The sequence below is a fragment of the Onychomys torridus genome, chromosome 7 (assembly GCF_903995425.1).
Source record: "Onychomys torridus chromosome 7, mOncTor1.1, whole genome shotgun sequence".
Lineage (NCBI taxonomy): Eukaryota > Metazoa > Chordata > Mammalia > Rodentia > Cricetidae > Onychomys > Onychomys torridus.
Window position 1 is genome coordinate 92,263,344 of NC_050449.1, and position 17,402 is coordinate 92,280,745.

The 17,402-nt window shown below is 40.3% G+C and overlaps 1 protein-coding gene across 3 annotated transcripts in view; it reads right to left on the reverse strand.

Moving 5' to 3' along the window:
* Armc8 (armadillo repeat containing 8) overlaps positions 1-17,402 on the reverse strand; it is a 96,055-nt gene that overhangs the window by 53,207 nt on the left and 25,446 nt on the right. For all 3 annotated transcript variants that reach the window (XM_036194325.1, XM_036194327.1, XM_036194326.1), the window contains 4 exons: positions 8,813-8,884; positions 7,078-7,220; positions 6,724-6,821; positions 3,691-3,783 (listed from right to left, as the gene is read on the reverse strand). In XM_036194325.1, coding sequence (XP_036050218.1) covers positions 3,691-3,783; positions 6,724-6,821; positions 7,078-7,220; positions 8,813-8,884 — 406 coding nt within the window. The remainder of the gene's footprint in view (positions 1-3,690; positions 3,784-6,723; positions 6,822-7,077; positions 7,221-8,812; positions 8,885-17,402) is intronic.

Genomic DNA, 17,402 nt, shown 5'->3' on the forward strand with positions numbered 1-17,402 from the left:
TGCAAGAAAAGAGAATAAGTAACACATTAACAAAAATCACAATTCTAATTAAACCACACTTACTTAAAATAAACTACATTCTACACATAGATTTCAGCTGCCCTGTACTTGAACAAACTCAAACCCCAGAGCAAGGCAGACAGACCTTAGTATATAACGTGCTGTCCTAACTGCCTATGACATCTCTCCATCTCCCTACTTACCTCCCAAGAATAAAGGGAAAGACTCTAGCGCAGTGGTTCTCACCCTTCCTAATGCTGCGACCCTTTAATGCAGTTTCTCATGGTGTGGTGACCCCCAAACAAAAAATTAATTCGCCACTACTTCATAACTATAGTATTGCTACTGTTACAAATCATAATGTAAATATGTGATATGCGACTTTCCCCAAAAGGGGCTGGGGTCATGACTTCTAGGTTGAGAATCACAGATCTAGGAGGATGAGGGAGGACAGGAGATGTGTACTTATATAGAACCTTAGGTGACAAAAATAAATTCCCAGAGTACAAGGGCACAATGTACTTATTATCAGCTATCCATCCAGAATGGCACAAAACATCCTTTATAATTGTTTGATAACATTCTCAAGGCACAGGTTTTAAGCACATTTCCCTTCTTGCCCGCTCATTTATACACCTGCAGATAAAATTATAGGCACTACTTGCTGAGTCCTCACTGTGTGATGGGCATTGCTCTACATGTTTTCACTGAACCGTCTCATCTGAAATAGCTTGTTCATTATAATCATGATGGTGGAGATTATTATGGGGGAGCCAAGAAAAAAACAGGTCTCCTATAAATGTCTCATTTTAAATCTCATGAAACTAAAAAGCTTCTGTATAGCAAAGGAAACCAAACTATGTGAAGAGGCAGCCACATAATGGGAGAAAATCTTTAACAGCTTAGTCATCTGACAGAGAATTAGCATCTAGAACATACAAAGAACTCAAAAACTCAACACTAAGAAAATGCTGTCTAAACACTGGCAGGCAGAGCTTTCCTGAATGGCTACACAGGAAAAGGGCTGCCTCAAATACTTGTGCCTCTCTGCTCCTCCTCTGCAGCCAGCCTTTCTGTGATGTGAGGAGATCTAATTACAATGTATTGGTTTCTATTCTTTAAGATATTTCATACATATAAAAAGCAGGGCATGTGGCCCATAACTATATTCCAGTAGTCTAGAGGTTGAGCTGAAGGATCACTACTCAAAACCAGCCTAGGCTACAAAAAAAGACGGTCTTAAAATTCAAGAGCTGTCAGGTGTGGTACTGCCGCCCGAACCTTTAGTTCCAGCACTCAGGCAGAGGCAGAGGCTGGTAGATCTTTGAGTTTGAGGCCAGCCTGGTCTTCACAGTGTTCTAAGACAGCCAAGGCTGCACAGTAAGACCCTACCTCAAAACAAACAAACAAACAACAAAATCTAGAGCAGAATTTAAAAACTGTATATAAACAAATGCATGTGGATGCTTTATCCCATTTTAACTCAAACAGTAGAATACTAAATACATCTAACCCTTTAAATTTTCTTCTCAATGAATCTTAGACATGATATCAGTAATATACATTTTTCTCATTTGTCTTATCCCACTTCTAGTAGATGAATGCTCTATAATTATTAGATTTTTAGTCTCTTGATTTCTCTCTAAGGTCCAAACCATCTCTCAACAGTCGTACTAACAAAAGCTGCACTTACAAATGCCAGGGAACAGATCCAGCACACTGTAATCCTCTGTACAGAATTGCTTCCTACTGATTGAAATGCCTTATTTTTTATCTCAGGAGATGGCAACAAATAGTTGTTACCAAACAAGGTCTTCCTTCTTGCTGAGCCTCTGCCCAGGGTTGTGGAAAGCACTACAAGGAAAGCCAACTGGAGAAGAGGGCTCACATTGGATTTTTGTCAAGTGTCTCTTTCATCTCTGCAAGAATCTAGTGGGTAGGGAGTGAGGCGACACCCACCAGGCAGTGATTACATAAGCCCTTTCAGTCTTAAACACCAAAGAAATCTCAGAAATCTGAGCTACTGCTTACAAAGCAGCAACAATTCAGACATTAGAATTCTAGCAACTATTATCACTAGTCCTTTTTTGAACCTTTATAACTCAGAAACATTTCAGGATGTAATTATGATTAGTTCATAACACAGTGCATTAGTATTCTTTTTCTGTCTTGTTCCTCAAAGCATGTGAATTGACAATGCTGATATTAATCTATTGGTAAAGTCCTATTCCACTTAATTTTTGCTAAGTGGGCCCCATGAATGAGTCTTAAAATTCTATTATAGATTTTATTTATTTGGGCCTATATGCAAAAAAGAAACATGGAAACAAAAAGTTTTTGTGATTAAGGACAATATAAAGACCATATAGACAGTTGTTTACAAAGATGCATCAGGCGACTGTGTATTTTAAAAGATGTTGCATTTTGAGTCATTACTGTTGTCATGAGCTCATAAAGTTCCCTGAGGTTTAGTTATAACTCAGAATACTTAAATACGTTCATTTAATAAGAATACTAGACTATCAGGGGAAAAAAAAGAATAATAAGAGTGCTTTTTCTCTGATAGGAGTGTTTGTCAGTAGTAGTTGGAGGGTGGCTGGCATAAATCTCCCCAGTAAAGGAGTAGTGATATAATGGCTCCTTCCTCTGGGATAGCAGCTGAGATAGTACTGAGCAATTTCAGGTGCTAAGAAACTTCTGATGCCCCAAAACTACTTACAGGCATAGGGCTAAAACATCATTCTATTGTTATAAATACACCTTGTGGGTTTGAACCTACTGTTAGCAAATGAATTTCAATGAAGTTTCATTTTCTATGAGTTGGCCTACACACTGTCAAAACAATCAAGAGAAATCTCAAGGATTTTTGACCAAAAACAAAAACAAAAAACTTGTATTTTAGACTGTGATAATCAGTTAGGGGTTGGATGGGGTTTAAAATAATTAGATTACAAAGTAGATGTCATTCCTGAAGCCAGGTTAACTAATTTGATTTGGGAAGATATGCTAAACAGCACAGAGAGTGATCCTCCAGCTGTGAGGTATATTTATTTACTCCTTCCTTTCTGAGGCCAGAATCTCCTCACCTGGCATCTGTGTTATACATGATAGGAAGGTGGGTAATGCTATCCTCAGCCACTGGCTACATCACCAGAACATAGCAACAAACTGGTTAGAAATAAGAAAATATTTAGAAATTATCAAAGAAGACAAATAAATAATCACCCATGGTTACTATTCAATACATGAAGTAAAATGAACAGCACTCTTCAGTATAGGTTGGAGCCTTTTAAAAGCATGGAAATTGGATTTTTCAGACACTGAGTACATGGAAGACTCTGAGGGCAGTCTGAGGTGCTGCTGGCTCTGCACTCATCCCACATAGCCTCAGACCTTTTCACCCTGCATAAGAACATGCTGCCTCACCGCCAGGCAACTTGGTTATGATAAACAGAAGCTTTCAAGCACTTCCTTTAAGTGAAAAGGAAGCTCTCAGGAAGGAAACAAATATTCAGTATGCTGAAGCCAACAAAACCTATGTAATGCTGAGATGTCACACAGCACACTCACCCATAAGCATAACAATCACAGCCAGAAAGCAAACCAAGTGTGTGTCAGGCTTCAACAATCAGCTCTTTGTTCCGAGAAGACACATGAGGTTACAGTGAGAACATTTACTCTGGTTCTTACTTTGCAGCAGTGTGAGAAGATCTGGCAGATATACTCCTGGGTGTAGCGGGACCTGCTCAGCAGTGCCATGAGGTGTGGTATCACTGTGGCATCCTGGATGGAAGGGAAGGAACAGACAGCAATGAGGAAGTTAGGCGTTCAGCATATGTGACAAAGTCTTTCTCCAGAAAGTACATAGCCAAGCTTCCTATCTTAATGGTATCACATTATCTCTTTAAGGAACAGCAAAATAAAAGCATCATGGCCATGAGAACTGTTCAAGCATAGGATAAGGAAAGATATTTTCATAATCACCATTGAAAATAAAATACAAGAGAAGGAACTTAATTTTTCTCACATAAGTAATCAATGTTCTCACTATAAAACAGCATCATTGCTAAGAGTAGGAAGAATTCAGTTCTGAAACCAAAATGTGATGGAGTGACTTATTAACAGACATTTTAAAGGGCTTATACAGAAGTGCTGTACAAAATAAATCTGACATTTTGGTTCTTGAGATGTTTCGGTAAGCACCAGTAACAATTATGATGGTGAGTTAGCTATTTTCACACTTTGAATGATTAGTAACTTCTCACATAAAGCCCACTAGTGAGCTAGAGAGATGGCTCTGTGGGTGAAGTGTCTGCTGGCAAGCTGCCATGCAAAGGATCAGAGTTCAGATCCCCAGGACCCACAGAAAAGCCAGGTGAGCGTGGCAGCCCAACAGTAATCCCAGCCTCAGGAAGCAGACAGGGTTGTAACATGAATTTTAAAAGGTCTTCTTAAATTAAAAACCAGGAGCCAGATATTAGGATAAATTCTGAAAGATCAGAGAGACAACGGAACAAGCCACACAGTCAATCTCAGCTCGCAAACTCCTCTGCTGATTTTGTTTCCTCAAACTGAGAGCCTCTGAGTCCTCACACAAATGAATCTCAGCTGAACTGCTTAAAAGCATCTAGTTCCTGATTCTCACGCCTTATATACCTTACTGCTTTATGCCATCACTTCCTGGGATTAAAGGCATGTGTCCTTCCCAAGCAAAGACATGAGATCTCAAGTGCTGAGATTAAAGGCATGTGCCACCACGCCTGGCTCTGTTCCCAGTGTGGCCTTGAACTCACAAAGATCCAAAGGAATCTCTGTTTCCCAGTGATAGGGTTAAAGGCATGTGTGCCACCACTGTCTGGCCTCTATGTCTAATCTAGTGGCTGGCTCTGTCCTTTGATCCCCAGTTTTATTTATAAAATATTACCACACAGAGTGATCTCCAAAACAGGCCAGCTAGCTAGACTAGCTTAATCTATGGGCTCTGGATTCAATATATATGGTGGAAAGCAACTGAGGAAGACATGCAATGTCAATTTCTCACTTTACATATGCAAGGATACCAATACACACACACACACACACACACACACACACACACACACACACACACACACACACCTTGCAAGCATACATACATGCACACCACATACAAACATATATACACATAAAAATAGTCTAAAGCTTACTTACTGCTGACATTTACATGGTGTCAAAGGAAAAAAGAACCTTGCTTGAAGGCTTTCCCAGCTCTTCTTTTATTTGCAATGCAAAAGGGATCACAAACTGAAAGGGTATTTTTGCATTGAACCAGACAGAAAAAGGAAACTTGGCTCAAGCGTTTCAGTGGACCACATTTCAGAGCCATGTTCATGTACAAATGTACACACAAATTTCCAGAGGATGTTCCCAGAGATTGATTGTAACTCTATAAGCCTAGGAGAGGACTGAAGAGTCTGCAACCTAACTCATTTCCCAAAGAAATGTGCTGCTCTACAGACAAAATCAGAAGGTGAGGAAGAAAGAATGCCCAAGATCTATGAGGACTAAGTAGGGAAACAGAAGGCTGAAATTCCCTAAAAGTAGAATCGCTGCCTGACTTGCAGGTTAGTATGATCCATTGTGATGTCACAAGTAGTTAAAAACAAAGTAAAAAACGTAAAACCTCAAACTAGCTAGAAAAGTGCAGAGGCTGAGAATGGGGGGGGGGGGGGGGAGAGGGCTAGCCAGGAGGCAGGCTCCAAGAATCCCTTCACTTCTATCCACTTCTTTCCCTGTCCTTCCCTCTACTGCTCTCTGATTCACCAGTCTTGTCCAACAACCCCAACCTATTTCCTCATGTGTGTCCCTCTCTGTCCACTGAATTTCTGTACCTGGAGTTCACAGATGATAAAGAATAGGTACATAACTGCCTCCATTACCTGTGCAATAAACAGGATTCCAAAGCAGAAAACCCAGCTTTCCTCACTGGACTATCTAGTTAGTGCCTAAGCAGTTCTGACAGCCGACCTCTACACTATCCAGCCAGCTAAATAAACTCATCTGCTGCCCACATCCCAATCCACCACTGCCCTGACATCTAACACTATTGAATTCTCTACTGTCTCTATGATAGGAAATCTCCAAGGCATAAAAGCTAAAAGCTTCATAATTTAGAAAAACATCCTCCCTTAATTTATATATAATCAACACAGAAATGAACCGTTAAAAGTAGCATGAAAGAGTTCTCAAAATGTGTAACTGTCATTTGCTTATGAACAAAGCCAAGAATATTTAACACTACAAATAAGCAGAAAGTCAAATACTTGTTAAGACTTCCACATCTAATAGTTATGGTGATTTAGGAGAAACTAGGCACATCAGAAATAGACTGAGAAAGAAATCAAACTAGGAGCCAGGCGGTGGTGGCACACACGGCGCACGCCTTGAATCCCAGCACTCGGGAGGCAGAGCCAGGCAGATCTCTGAGAATTCGAGGACAGCCTGGGCTACAGAGTGAGATCCAGGACAGGCACCAAAACTACACAGAGAAATCCTGTCTCAAAAGAAAAGAAAAGAAAAGAAAAGAGAGGAGAGGAGAGGAGAGGAGAGGAGAGGAGAGGAGAGGAGAGGAGAGGAGAGGAGAGGGAGGGAAGGAAGGAAGGAAGGAAGGACGGACGGAAGGACAGACGGAAGGAAGGAAGGAATCAAACTATGACACACATACCCCCAATACCCCAAACTCACTGTGTACAATAGCTCTTCTGGAGTGACAGGGCTGGTGAAGATTGTCCGCAGGCATCGGAGGCAAGCTTCAATGAACTTCAGGTCAGGAGATAGTAGTCCTATTGAGAGAAACTACGTGTGAGACATTTTTGTTTGTTTTAGTTTGGTTTTTGAGACAGAGTTTCTCTGTGTAGCCCTGGCTGTCCTAGAACTCACTCTGTAGATCAGACTGGCCTTGAACTCAGATCCACCTGCCTGTGTCTCCAAGGGCTGGGATCAAAGGTGTGCGCCACCACCGCCCAGCATTAGACACACTTTTCAACCAGCACTTAAAATAGTGTAAACAGAACATGGAGAAACCGCTTCCCTACATACCTTGTAGCAAGGCAGGAATAATATGGCAGTCTAGTAGAGACTTGACATTGTTTTCTGTGCCCATTGCAAGGCTCCCTAACACCACTGCACATTCAGTTTTCAGCTCTGTGCTGGAGGTTTCTTGTTGAAGCAAATATAACAATCTAAAAAGCAAAGGGGACTTGGTAAACAGACTGTAAAAAGAAAAGTAATTAATTAACAAAGCAGTGTGATAAAAGTAGTGTGGGAAATATATCCCACATAATAAAAATATGGTTGAAACAAGCAATCAAAAGGCAGAGTGGTAGAGCACACTCCTGACTGATATTTTTACAACACAACTCCCACACTCAAGGCTCAGGGAACACTGCGGAAAAGCAGGCAGAATGATTTTAAGAGTCAGAGGCCCAGGAGGTTGCTGTGAGACTGTGTTTCCTAGGGATGTTGGATCTACACCCTAAAGTCTCACTAATTGACTCACTCACTACACATGGGTAACACCAACAGACATGCTAACATGGACGGGGAATCAACAAGGCTTCAAATCTGGATAAAGAAGTACAGGCAAGTAAGGAACATTGAGAACAGGACAAAGTTGTCTCCAAAGAAGAGCACGACAACTGGTTATCCAGTATCAAATGGCTATCCCTAAAAACGTATATACAAGTAACATACAGACTGAGGAAGCTGTATTTATATCTTAAGGAATACACACGCATACACACACACCAACAATTAAGAAAAGGAGAAAGAGAGCAAGAGGGAAGGTTTCAAGAGATGAAAGAGAAGGGGAAAATGGTGTAATTATATTATAATCTTTAAAAAGTAATTAAAAATAAAAATATAAAAAATAAGTAAATAGATAAATAAATAAATGTATGGTTGTCTGAACTTATTTGGATTTTTTTGAGAAATAATTATTTATACCATCTCCTAATTCAATAAAAAACACCACTGAGAGACAAAAATCTAAGAAATATCCCAGTTTACCAAACTATAAACCTGAAAGTTGTAAGCAAGTAGTCTCTATAGAAACAGTACCATGCCCCATGTTACCTGCCACTTCCTGGTAGGTCCCATCAGAATATTAAGACTCTCAATGCTAAGTTCTACTGAATCTTAAATGCAAAGTAGAAATGGACCCTGAATTCAGAGCAGTACTTCTAAGAGGGCCTCTTACTAATTTTCTTAATGAAAATGTTGAAAGTCTTTGTGAATGGAAAGCTTTCCTCTCTTCCTAATTATCCCATTCCAGTTTGAGGCCAGCTTGCAAAAGAACTACTCCCCAAATCCTCAACCTCCAGCACTTATGACCATCTCCCTTATTCTGTGAACACTGATGCTCCCTAAACACATACACACACACACACACACACACACACACACACACACACACACACACACTTGCATTTATGTGTATATGCTTCCATAGATAGTTCTGTATTTTAAAAACATTTATTTAAAAGAAATTATTTTTTATTTTGTTTGTTTGTTTGTTTGAGACAGGGCTTCTCTGTGTAGCTTTGTGCCTTTTTCCTGGAACTCACTTGGTAGCCCAGGCTAGCCTCGAACTCACAGAGATCCACCTGGCTCTGCCTCCCAAGTGCTGGGATTAAAGGCGTGCGCCACCACTGCCCGTGAAATTATTTTAAAAAACCAAGAAAGAATATGATAAGCAAGAGGAATCCTATAATTGAAGAAGTACATTAGAAACTTGGCGTGAATGGAAGAAAAATAAGTTAGATAGTAAACATACCTTGGAACAGCTCCTAAAACAATGAGGTTGGCTTTCTGTTTATTGTTTCCAATTACAGCATTTTTCATGTCTCTGAATTCAGGGGAAGAAAAAAAAAACAAGTATGTTGAAACAGCATAGGAAAGTATCACAGACCAACTCATCCACTTTATCATTCAACATCTTGGACAATGCAAGTTCAGAAGTGAGTGACAAATTCTAATCCTTCACCCTTGCCACCTAGAGTGCTGAAGAGGGGACAGAGAGACGTGCTAATTGGCTGTGGGACTGTACAAGAGGAAGCAGTAAGGAAGAGAAATCCCAAGTCCCAGGAGACTTGCACTAAAAATAAGCTGGTTTCTTCTAACATGGGTAACAATCCTTTGAATACAAAAAGAGTATGTTAGGCCACCTTTAATACAGCTCTGGGAGTAGATGACAAACCACCAGCCAATGGAACCTAACGGACTTTGTAGCAGGGCCCACTCCGTTCCATCTCTCCTCTGACCTTAGAACCATTAATCCTCTACCAGCACTCAGCAGCTTTCTGGAGACTCACATTCATTCTCATATATTCATTCATATGCACCACTACACACACGTGCACACATGCAGGGTGTGTGTGTGTGTGTGTGTGTGTGTGTGTGTGTGTGTGTGTGTGTGCGCGTGCGTGCATTTGAGTACAGGTGCCCACAGAAGCCAGAAGAGGGTGCCTGATCTCCTGGAGCTGACATTACAGGTAGCTGTGAACTGCCCAATAAGGGTGCTGAACATCAAACTCAAGTCCTCTGGAAAGCAGCAAGCATTCTTAATCACTCCCATCTCTCCAACCCCTGAATATTTCTTATGATTCCATTTTATCTGCTTGATTTTCTTATTAGCTGTACCCCTTTGGGGTTTGATTTTGTTTTTTAATGGCTTCTTTAAAATTTCCAATGCAATATTTAATTTCCTACATTTAGTCTTCATATGATATCCCATTAAAGTCAGAAGAGACTTGTGAATAATTTCCATCCCCCATGCTTTCTGTGTACTACTGTGCTCATACATTTTGTAGTGTGTTGGTTAAAAACAACACACTACATAGTATTAGCATTTTTTGCTTAGGTATCTTTTTTTTTTTTTTTTTTTTTTTGGTTTTTCAAGACAGGGTTTCTCTGTGTAGCTTTGGAGCCTTTCCTAGAACTCACTCTAGCCCAGGCTGGCCTTGAACTCACAGATATCCACCTGCCTCTGCCTCCCAAGTGCTGGGATTACAAGCATGCGCCATGTATGGCTAGTTATCTATCTTTTAGGAAGATAAAAACTTAATTTTTGTATATTTTTTCGTATATTTGCCAGTTTTTATTCTAGCACTAGCCACTAGCAGAGTTCTTTACTTCAAGTAAAATTGGATTCCAAAATAAGAGTACTCCTATAAATTCATATTCTTGGATGGCCCCAAAGGATATGTGGAAAAATATAAATATGGCAAAACAAACTCAAAATTACAAAGAAAATGCTTTTAATTTTAAAGTACTTGTCCTAATTGCTGAGAACTGTCCAGCACAGAATACAAGAGGGCTATGTTCCTAAAGGGCAATGGTTCTAAAGGTAAGGAAGGAGCATTTCCACCACCAAGAGCACCTCAGACACTTGTAAGGATATCCAGGGAGACTTCCAGTCATAGTTTTACAAATGACTGGAAAACCCTTTTTGTACAGATTTACAGCAAATGGCATTCTTCCCCAAGAGTGCATATGTCACATAAATAAAAGAGAATTCTTTTTAAATCAAAAGTTAAGCATTCTGGGCAAAAACTTGTGGGCCAGACTGTACATGTCTCCTATCTCCCCTTTTCACTGTCTTTGAATCACCTAACCTTCAATGGTGGTAAGACTGATTCCTCATCAACAGAAATAACCAATGGATGGTGTCTTGACCGAGCTCCAGCTGTACACACAAGAAACTTGTTCAGGTCTAGGACATCTATTTCAGTATTTCTAGTTGCCTCTTAACCAATTTTTAACAACTCTGGCCTTTATCATGACCCTCCAGTAACAGTGCTGAGGAGCCCTTTATTGGGTTTCTCTGAGGCTTTTATTCCAGGATAGCTCAGGGTTCAAAGCTGGGACAGAGAAGCAATGATAAACATACTAAGTAATTCTCATCACTTTCACTGGGTATGCTCAGGAGGCAGAAAGTCTATGGCTGTTTCATTATGTCCTTGGCATTCACTGGGCAGGCAGAGGCATCCCCCCTCCCCAGGAGAGTAAGCAAACTTCTATGAGAACAGGGTTCACACAGCAGGATAATGTAGGAAAGTCTATTGTATATGGGTTACAGTCCTTCTGTTAATGAGTTAAGTTGAGCATTTTGGAAAACCAGAACTAGTTCAGCACTGTACTCGGGTCATCAACACCACACAGCTGTCTCAGGACACCCTAGCAGTTCCTGTAATCAACTACCTCAGAAAGTTTCTATAGCAGTTAGACCTAAGCATTTACATATTAGAATACTATAATCATCTTATCTCTATAAGCAGGAAAGGCATTACATTCTGCTGGGGATTAACTGTATTAAGTAGGTGTTGTTACTCTGAGTCTAAAACATTGCAAGATAGTATAACAGTGTCCCAAATAATAAGGGGAAATTAGATCAGGGAAATGTTAAGACCACTGTTAGGGGTACTCAGGTTTTCAGCTCACCATCTCTTTTGTATCTTTTGTATTTTGTATCAAAATAAGTTCTCCCAAACACTTTTGTTTCTCCCCTTTTCAGATAGCAAAGGTTTATACATATAAGAATATTTTGCAATCTTGAAAGTTACAACCCTAGAAAAAGTTGTAGAGTTAGCAAAACATGATCTGGTAGTGAAATGGGGTGTGTCAGGGGGTGAAAGTAACCTTTTTTAAAAAAAATCAATAAGCAAGTATTTCCAACACCAACCACATTTATAGGCTGCGAGTATGGTTCCATGGCAAAGAACCTGCCTAACATGCCCAAAGCCCTAGGTTCAATCCTCAGCACCTATTAAGACACATAAAAAGTGTTAATTAATCCTCTTCTGCAATTCTTCAGCTATCACAGGAGAATCCTGGTATGTTTAGAGATGTGCTGAAAGCTGATGTCACCACACACTTTTGATGGTATGTTTATGTCTTGAAGCAAACACTGAAACTACTTGCTTTTCCATTAGCTCACTATCTAAGGGTAGGTCTTACAGACAATTAACTATTCATTATGAGGTTATTAGATGTAATGAGATTCATTAAGTTGTGTTTTGTTTTATTTCACCCAGTCCTGATATACAGTTATACAACAGGAGAATATCAAGGTCTCAGTGAAGAACAGTTAGTGACTGTCCACCTGGGCTCCTACTTCTGGATCAAAGCTACTGCTTTCTTCTTAGAGATGTTCATTCGGAACCATTGCCACACTGGCCGAGCAGTCGGCCACCCACTTCCCTCATCACCCGTTCCCTCGGCCCACTCACCCACCCGAAGCTGCCTGCTGCGGGTCTCTGTCATGCCAGCTGCTCCTGAGGTTCTCTGCTACAGAACTCCCAATCAGTGTTCCTTGTTTCCCCTTCCCAAACTAAGCAAAAAATGAGATGTCTACCCTACAATAGTTTGTGGACCCATTCCAAATACCCAAAACCAAAGTAAAGGGTGTTACAGACAAAAGACAAAACAAACAGCAAAACCGATTTATTAATTCTCTTAATAGTTTGTACCAATATTTAAGAAAAAAGGAATTTTTGCTTTGGCTCCAGAAGTATATATACCCATGTTAGACAGACATATTAACAGCCAGTAAATTAAATTACCAGCATTGTTACTCTAATAGCCTAGCAGGTCATTTTCATGAAACTGTTAATGCAAACAGAGATGTTCGTCACTTCATTTAAGGACAGTAGAGTCTACCTGTTATCATCTACTCATCCCTTTCCTCAGTCTTCTGGTATATGAGTGAGGTCAATGTCACTCCCTACAGGATGACCTGACAGCTCCAGGTTTGGGTAGGTGTCCCTCTGGGGAACCTTTAATTGGAGAACATTCATCACTCTGTTAGCATGTAAGTCTATTCCCTTTTACAGGCAAGAATATAAGTCTGACCTGAAAATATCAGAGATGTTACTATATGGATCATTTAGAAAAATCAAACCCAATGAAGACATAGGTATAACAAAACTATGGAAGATCTGTCTGTCTGTCTGTCTATCTACCTCTACCTACCCACCCACCTATCCATCTTTAAAGTTTACATAGTACTCCATACCTACTACTGCATTTCATCTTCAAGGCAGCCTTGGGTAAGAACACCCCCATAAGAAAGCTGCAGCTCAGGCAACACCCAGATCCAGAAAAAGCCTTAAACTGATACCACCCAGGGGTCCACCCAGGGGTGAGTGAGCACCTGACATCCCAAACATTCCAACCATTAGATAAGGTGGCCAGATGTCCTCCAGTCTAGCACATGCCAATTTTTTGTTTTACATATATCCCTAGACAATTGTCAGCCAATCAGGGTCCTGGACCCTGGAAACCCCTTCACCTCAACCTCTGCTATGATAAAAACTCTGTCCCACCTGAGCTCAGGGCTCTCTGCTCTCACCTCTGTGTTGGACAGACAGAGGGACCAAGCTCCAGAGCTTGAAATAAGGGCTCTTTGCTTTTATATGGGGGGAGGAGGGTGGAGCTGCAGCTCAGATTTGTATATTTGCTTGTTTTTGAGAACTCCATATTAAATGACAGATCCGAGTATGTCACCAGGCTTGGGACTTACACCTGCAATCCCAACACTGTAAGAGGCTGAAACAGGAGGACCATGAGTTTAAGACCAGCCTAGACTACATAGTGAGTTCCAGACTGGCTGGGACTACTCAGGGAGATCCTATTTTGAAAAACAAAAACCAAATGAAAGCAAAACAAAAGAATCAACTCATGTCTTCTAAGGGAGATGATCTTTTTTTTCCATGTCCTTCTACACATAAAGACTTTATAGCAATCTGATGAAAAATAAATTTGGTATCTTTCTTTTTATTTTTCTATGTCTGTATATAAAATAAAAGCATTTAAAACTTTTAGTCAGACATCCTTTTCACAGGAGATCAAAAGAACACAATTTCTTGCCTATCTTGTCTACTGATGCTTGGGAGAAGACATGCCTGATTATCTTCTTCTAAAAGTCACAATTACTGAGCTCAGCACTGTATTATGTGTTATGAAGGCTACAAAACATTATATGCCTATTTTGAAGAGTTACAATCTCCCTGGAGAGACAAAAAAATATTACTAACAGTGTCAGCCCAGCCAAATTATAAACTTAGTATATAGAGTATAGGTTTAAAAATACAGATGACAGCTAGGCCATGGTGGCGCACGCCTGTAATCCCAGCACTCGGGAGGCAGAGGCAGGTGGATCTCTATGAATTCGAGGCCAGCCTGATCTACAGAGCTAGTCCAGGACAGGCTCCAAAGCTACAGAGAAACCCTGTCTTGGAAAAAAAAAAATACAGATGATAAATAAACTTAAAAGATTTTTGAGGCAATGGGAGGAGCTAAGCTGAACTGTAGAAAATGGTCAGAACTGAGTGAGCAGATGGCAAGAGCCAAAGAAGCTACTAGCAGATTACGATGGATGTGAAGATGGTAGGAACATCAACTGAAAAAAGAAGGTTCACCTCAGGGTGGCAGGAAACCAAAGTGACAGGAAGGAGAGAGACTAGAGGAGAGGATCTGGGAGTAACTGTGACTTGGATCACAGAAGTGGCAGGAAGAAAGCAGTGCCTAAGGAAGAAGGTAAGCTAAATGTAGATAGGCTGGTGCACTGACTAGAGGGGCAACTAAGTGATGACACCAGGCATCATCGTGGTACTCTGTATCACATAAAAGGACGCTGATTGTGTCTGGAGTTACTTGACTCCATTAGGCTTCTGACTCCCTAGACAGAAGCCATATTCACTATTATGTACATTCACAGCATAGTGCATGGCACTTGGCAGGTACACAAACTCTTTCACGTTTGGAAATAATAAAACATAAGAAGCCTAAAGAAGAAATCCCTCAACAAAACAAAGATCTACTCTGATTTCAGACATACTAAACTAAATAAGAATACGTGCCAAATACCTGCTAGGTGGTGGTGGTGGCGGTGCATGCCTGTAATCCCAGCACTTGGGAGGCAGAGGCAGGTGGATACTGTGAGTTCAAGGCCAGCCTGGTCTACAGAACGAGCTCAAGGAAAGGCGCAAAGCTACACAGAGAAACCCTGTCTCGAAAAAACAAAAACAAACAAACAAAAAACAAAAAAAGAATACCTATGTATGGGGGGGGTATGATCAAGATACATTGTTTACATGTATTAAACTGTCAAAAAATAAATATTAAAAAACAAAACAAATAAACAAACAGAAGAATATATCCAGGTAGAAAAGGTTAAAACACATGTTTTGGAGCTATCCCATTTTGGGGGATAGGAGGAGTCAGTCTTAAAACATCACAAAGTGCACCTTAATACACTTGCCTGGTAAAGAGTTCAGCTACAATCTCAATTCCACAAACCAATGAATGGTTTTAGGAGACACAGAGTATTACAGTGTAGATTAACCTTTCTACTTCACTTCCCTTTTCTTTGCTTTGAAAGAGACTAGAGACAAAGGGCTCAAATATTAACTGTAATGTATAGTGCCTAGCAAGCAGACATTTAAATAGAGCATAGAGAGAGAGTAAACAGTATACCTTGCTGTTAAAATAGTGGCAAAAAAGAAAGGAAAAATACAATTGAAATCTAGAGCTGCTGAAGAGACAAATTTCAATCAGGAATAAGCCTGTATTTATTTCTAAATAGTGAAAAGATAGAATAAAGTTGAACCTATTATTGCCTGAAAATGAAGTAACAGTTAAGGTTGGAGTTCCAGACTAAGGATCAGCTATACCAGTCATTCTGAACCAATGTTAGTTCTCAATTACTTGAAACATCTCTCATTTAGAAGAAAATACGATTATACAGTCATTCCAAATACGTTGGGCACTAAAAACTATAGTCTAAGTATACGGTTTGGTCCACTTACAAGCTCAATATCAAAGACAATGAGCTGTAAATTAAGAAAGAAAAATCCCACATATTTGTGGGTAGCTAAGAATAAAGCAGTGTCGAATAAGGAAACCGGGGAGTGATCCCACCTCTCTTTTTCTCAGGCTGCCGGGAAGATGGTGGACATTCAGATGGAACGTGCTTACCAAAAGCAGCCCACAATCTTTCAAAACAAGAAGCGTGTTCTGCTTGGAGAAAAACCTGCAAGGAAAAACTCCACCAGTACTACAAAAACATCGGTCTAGGCTTCAAGAACCCAAGGAGGCCATCGAGGGCACCTACATAGACAAGAAATACCCATCTGAGGTCCGATCCTGTCTGGTGTCGTGACCAAGATGAAGATGCAGAGGACCATTGTCATCTGCAGGGACTATCTCCATTACATCCGGGAGTACAATCGCTTTGAGAAGCACCACAAGAACATGTCCATGCACCTGTCCCAGTTTCAGGGATGTACAGATCGGCGACATCTGTGGGAGAGTGCAGGCCTCTGAGCAAGACAGTATGCTTCAATGTGCTCAAGGTCACCAAGGCTGCTGGCACCAAGAAGCTTCCAGAAGTTCTAAGGGACTCTGGACAACTCCCCAGAACAAATAAAGTGGTGTGCGCGCGCGCCGTGTGCACACACGCGCGCACACACACACACACACACACACACACACACATACACACACACACACATACATACACACACACACATACACACACACAAAGAATAAAGCAGTGTCTTCAAAAAAGACAGCAATACAATACATCTTATTACATCATCTAAGTATGATGAGCTTTTGATTTCTTCCCTTTTTTGGTTTTGTTTGTTTTTCAGCTTTGTTTTTTGAGGCATGGTTTCTCTCTCTGTATAGCCCTGGCTGGCCTCAAACTCAGAGATCCACCTGTCTCTGCCTCCTGAGTGCTAGTACTAAAGGAATGTGTCACCATACCTGGCTGAGCTTTCAATTTCTAAGCATAGCTAGAAAATAAGGTACATATATTTGCATCCCAATTAAACACTATTTATATTTCAGATTAACAGCTAGCCATCCATAAGCTGCTGTGTTAATTAGAATTCAGGTACTAGAAGAGTGCTCAACTAGGATCAATCCTCAGCACCAAAAAGAATTTTCAAATGAGCTCGATGATGATTTATTACTCATAAATTTGAATCAGGAATCAATTTATTTTTCTAGTTCTGAGATCAAACCAGGCCTTGTGTATGCTAAACAAGTCCCCTCTATCACCAAGATGCATCTTCAGGCCAAGGAAGCAAACTTTTCAAAGGACACTTGACTCAAGCCAACTTCAAACACAAACCATACTACCATATGTGCAAACAGAATAGGCCTGAAAACTGGCAGCAAGTAGCTTATTCCTATAAATTACTCTGTGATGCAGATATTTAAAATGTAATTTCAGAAACTTCCATGAAATTAAAATATTTTACAGTAAATATATAATTTTTCTATAGCATCTTAAGGTTCCTTAGTAAATATTTTAGAACATCTTTTATTTATTTTTGATGATTTCATACATGTATATA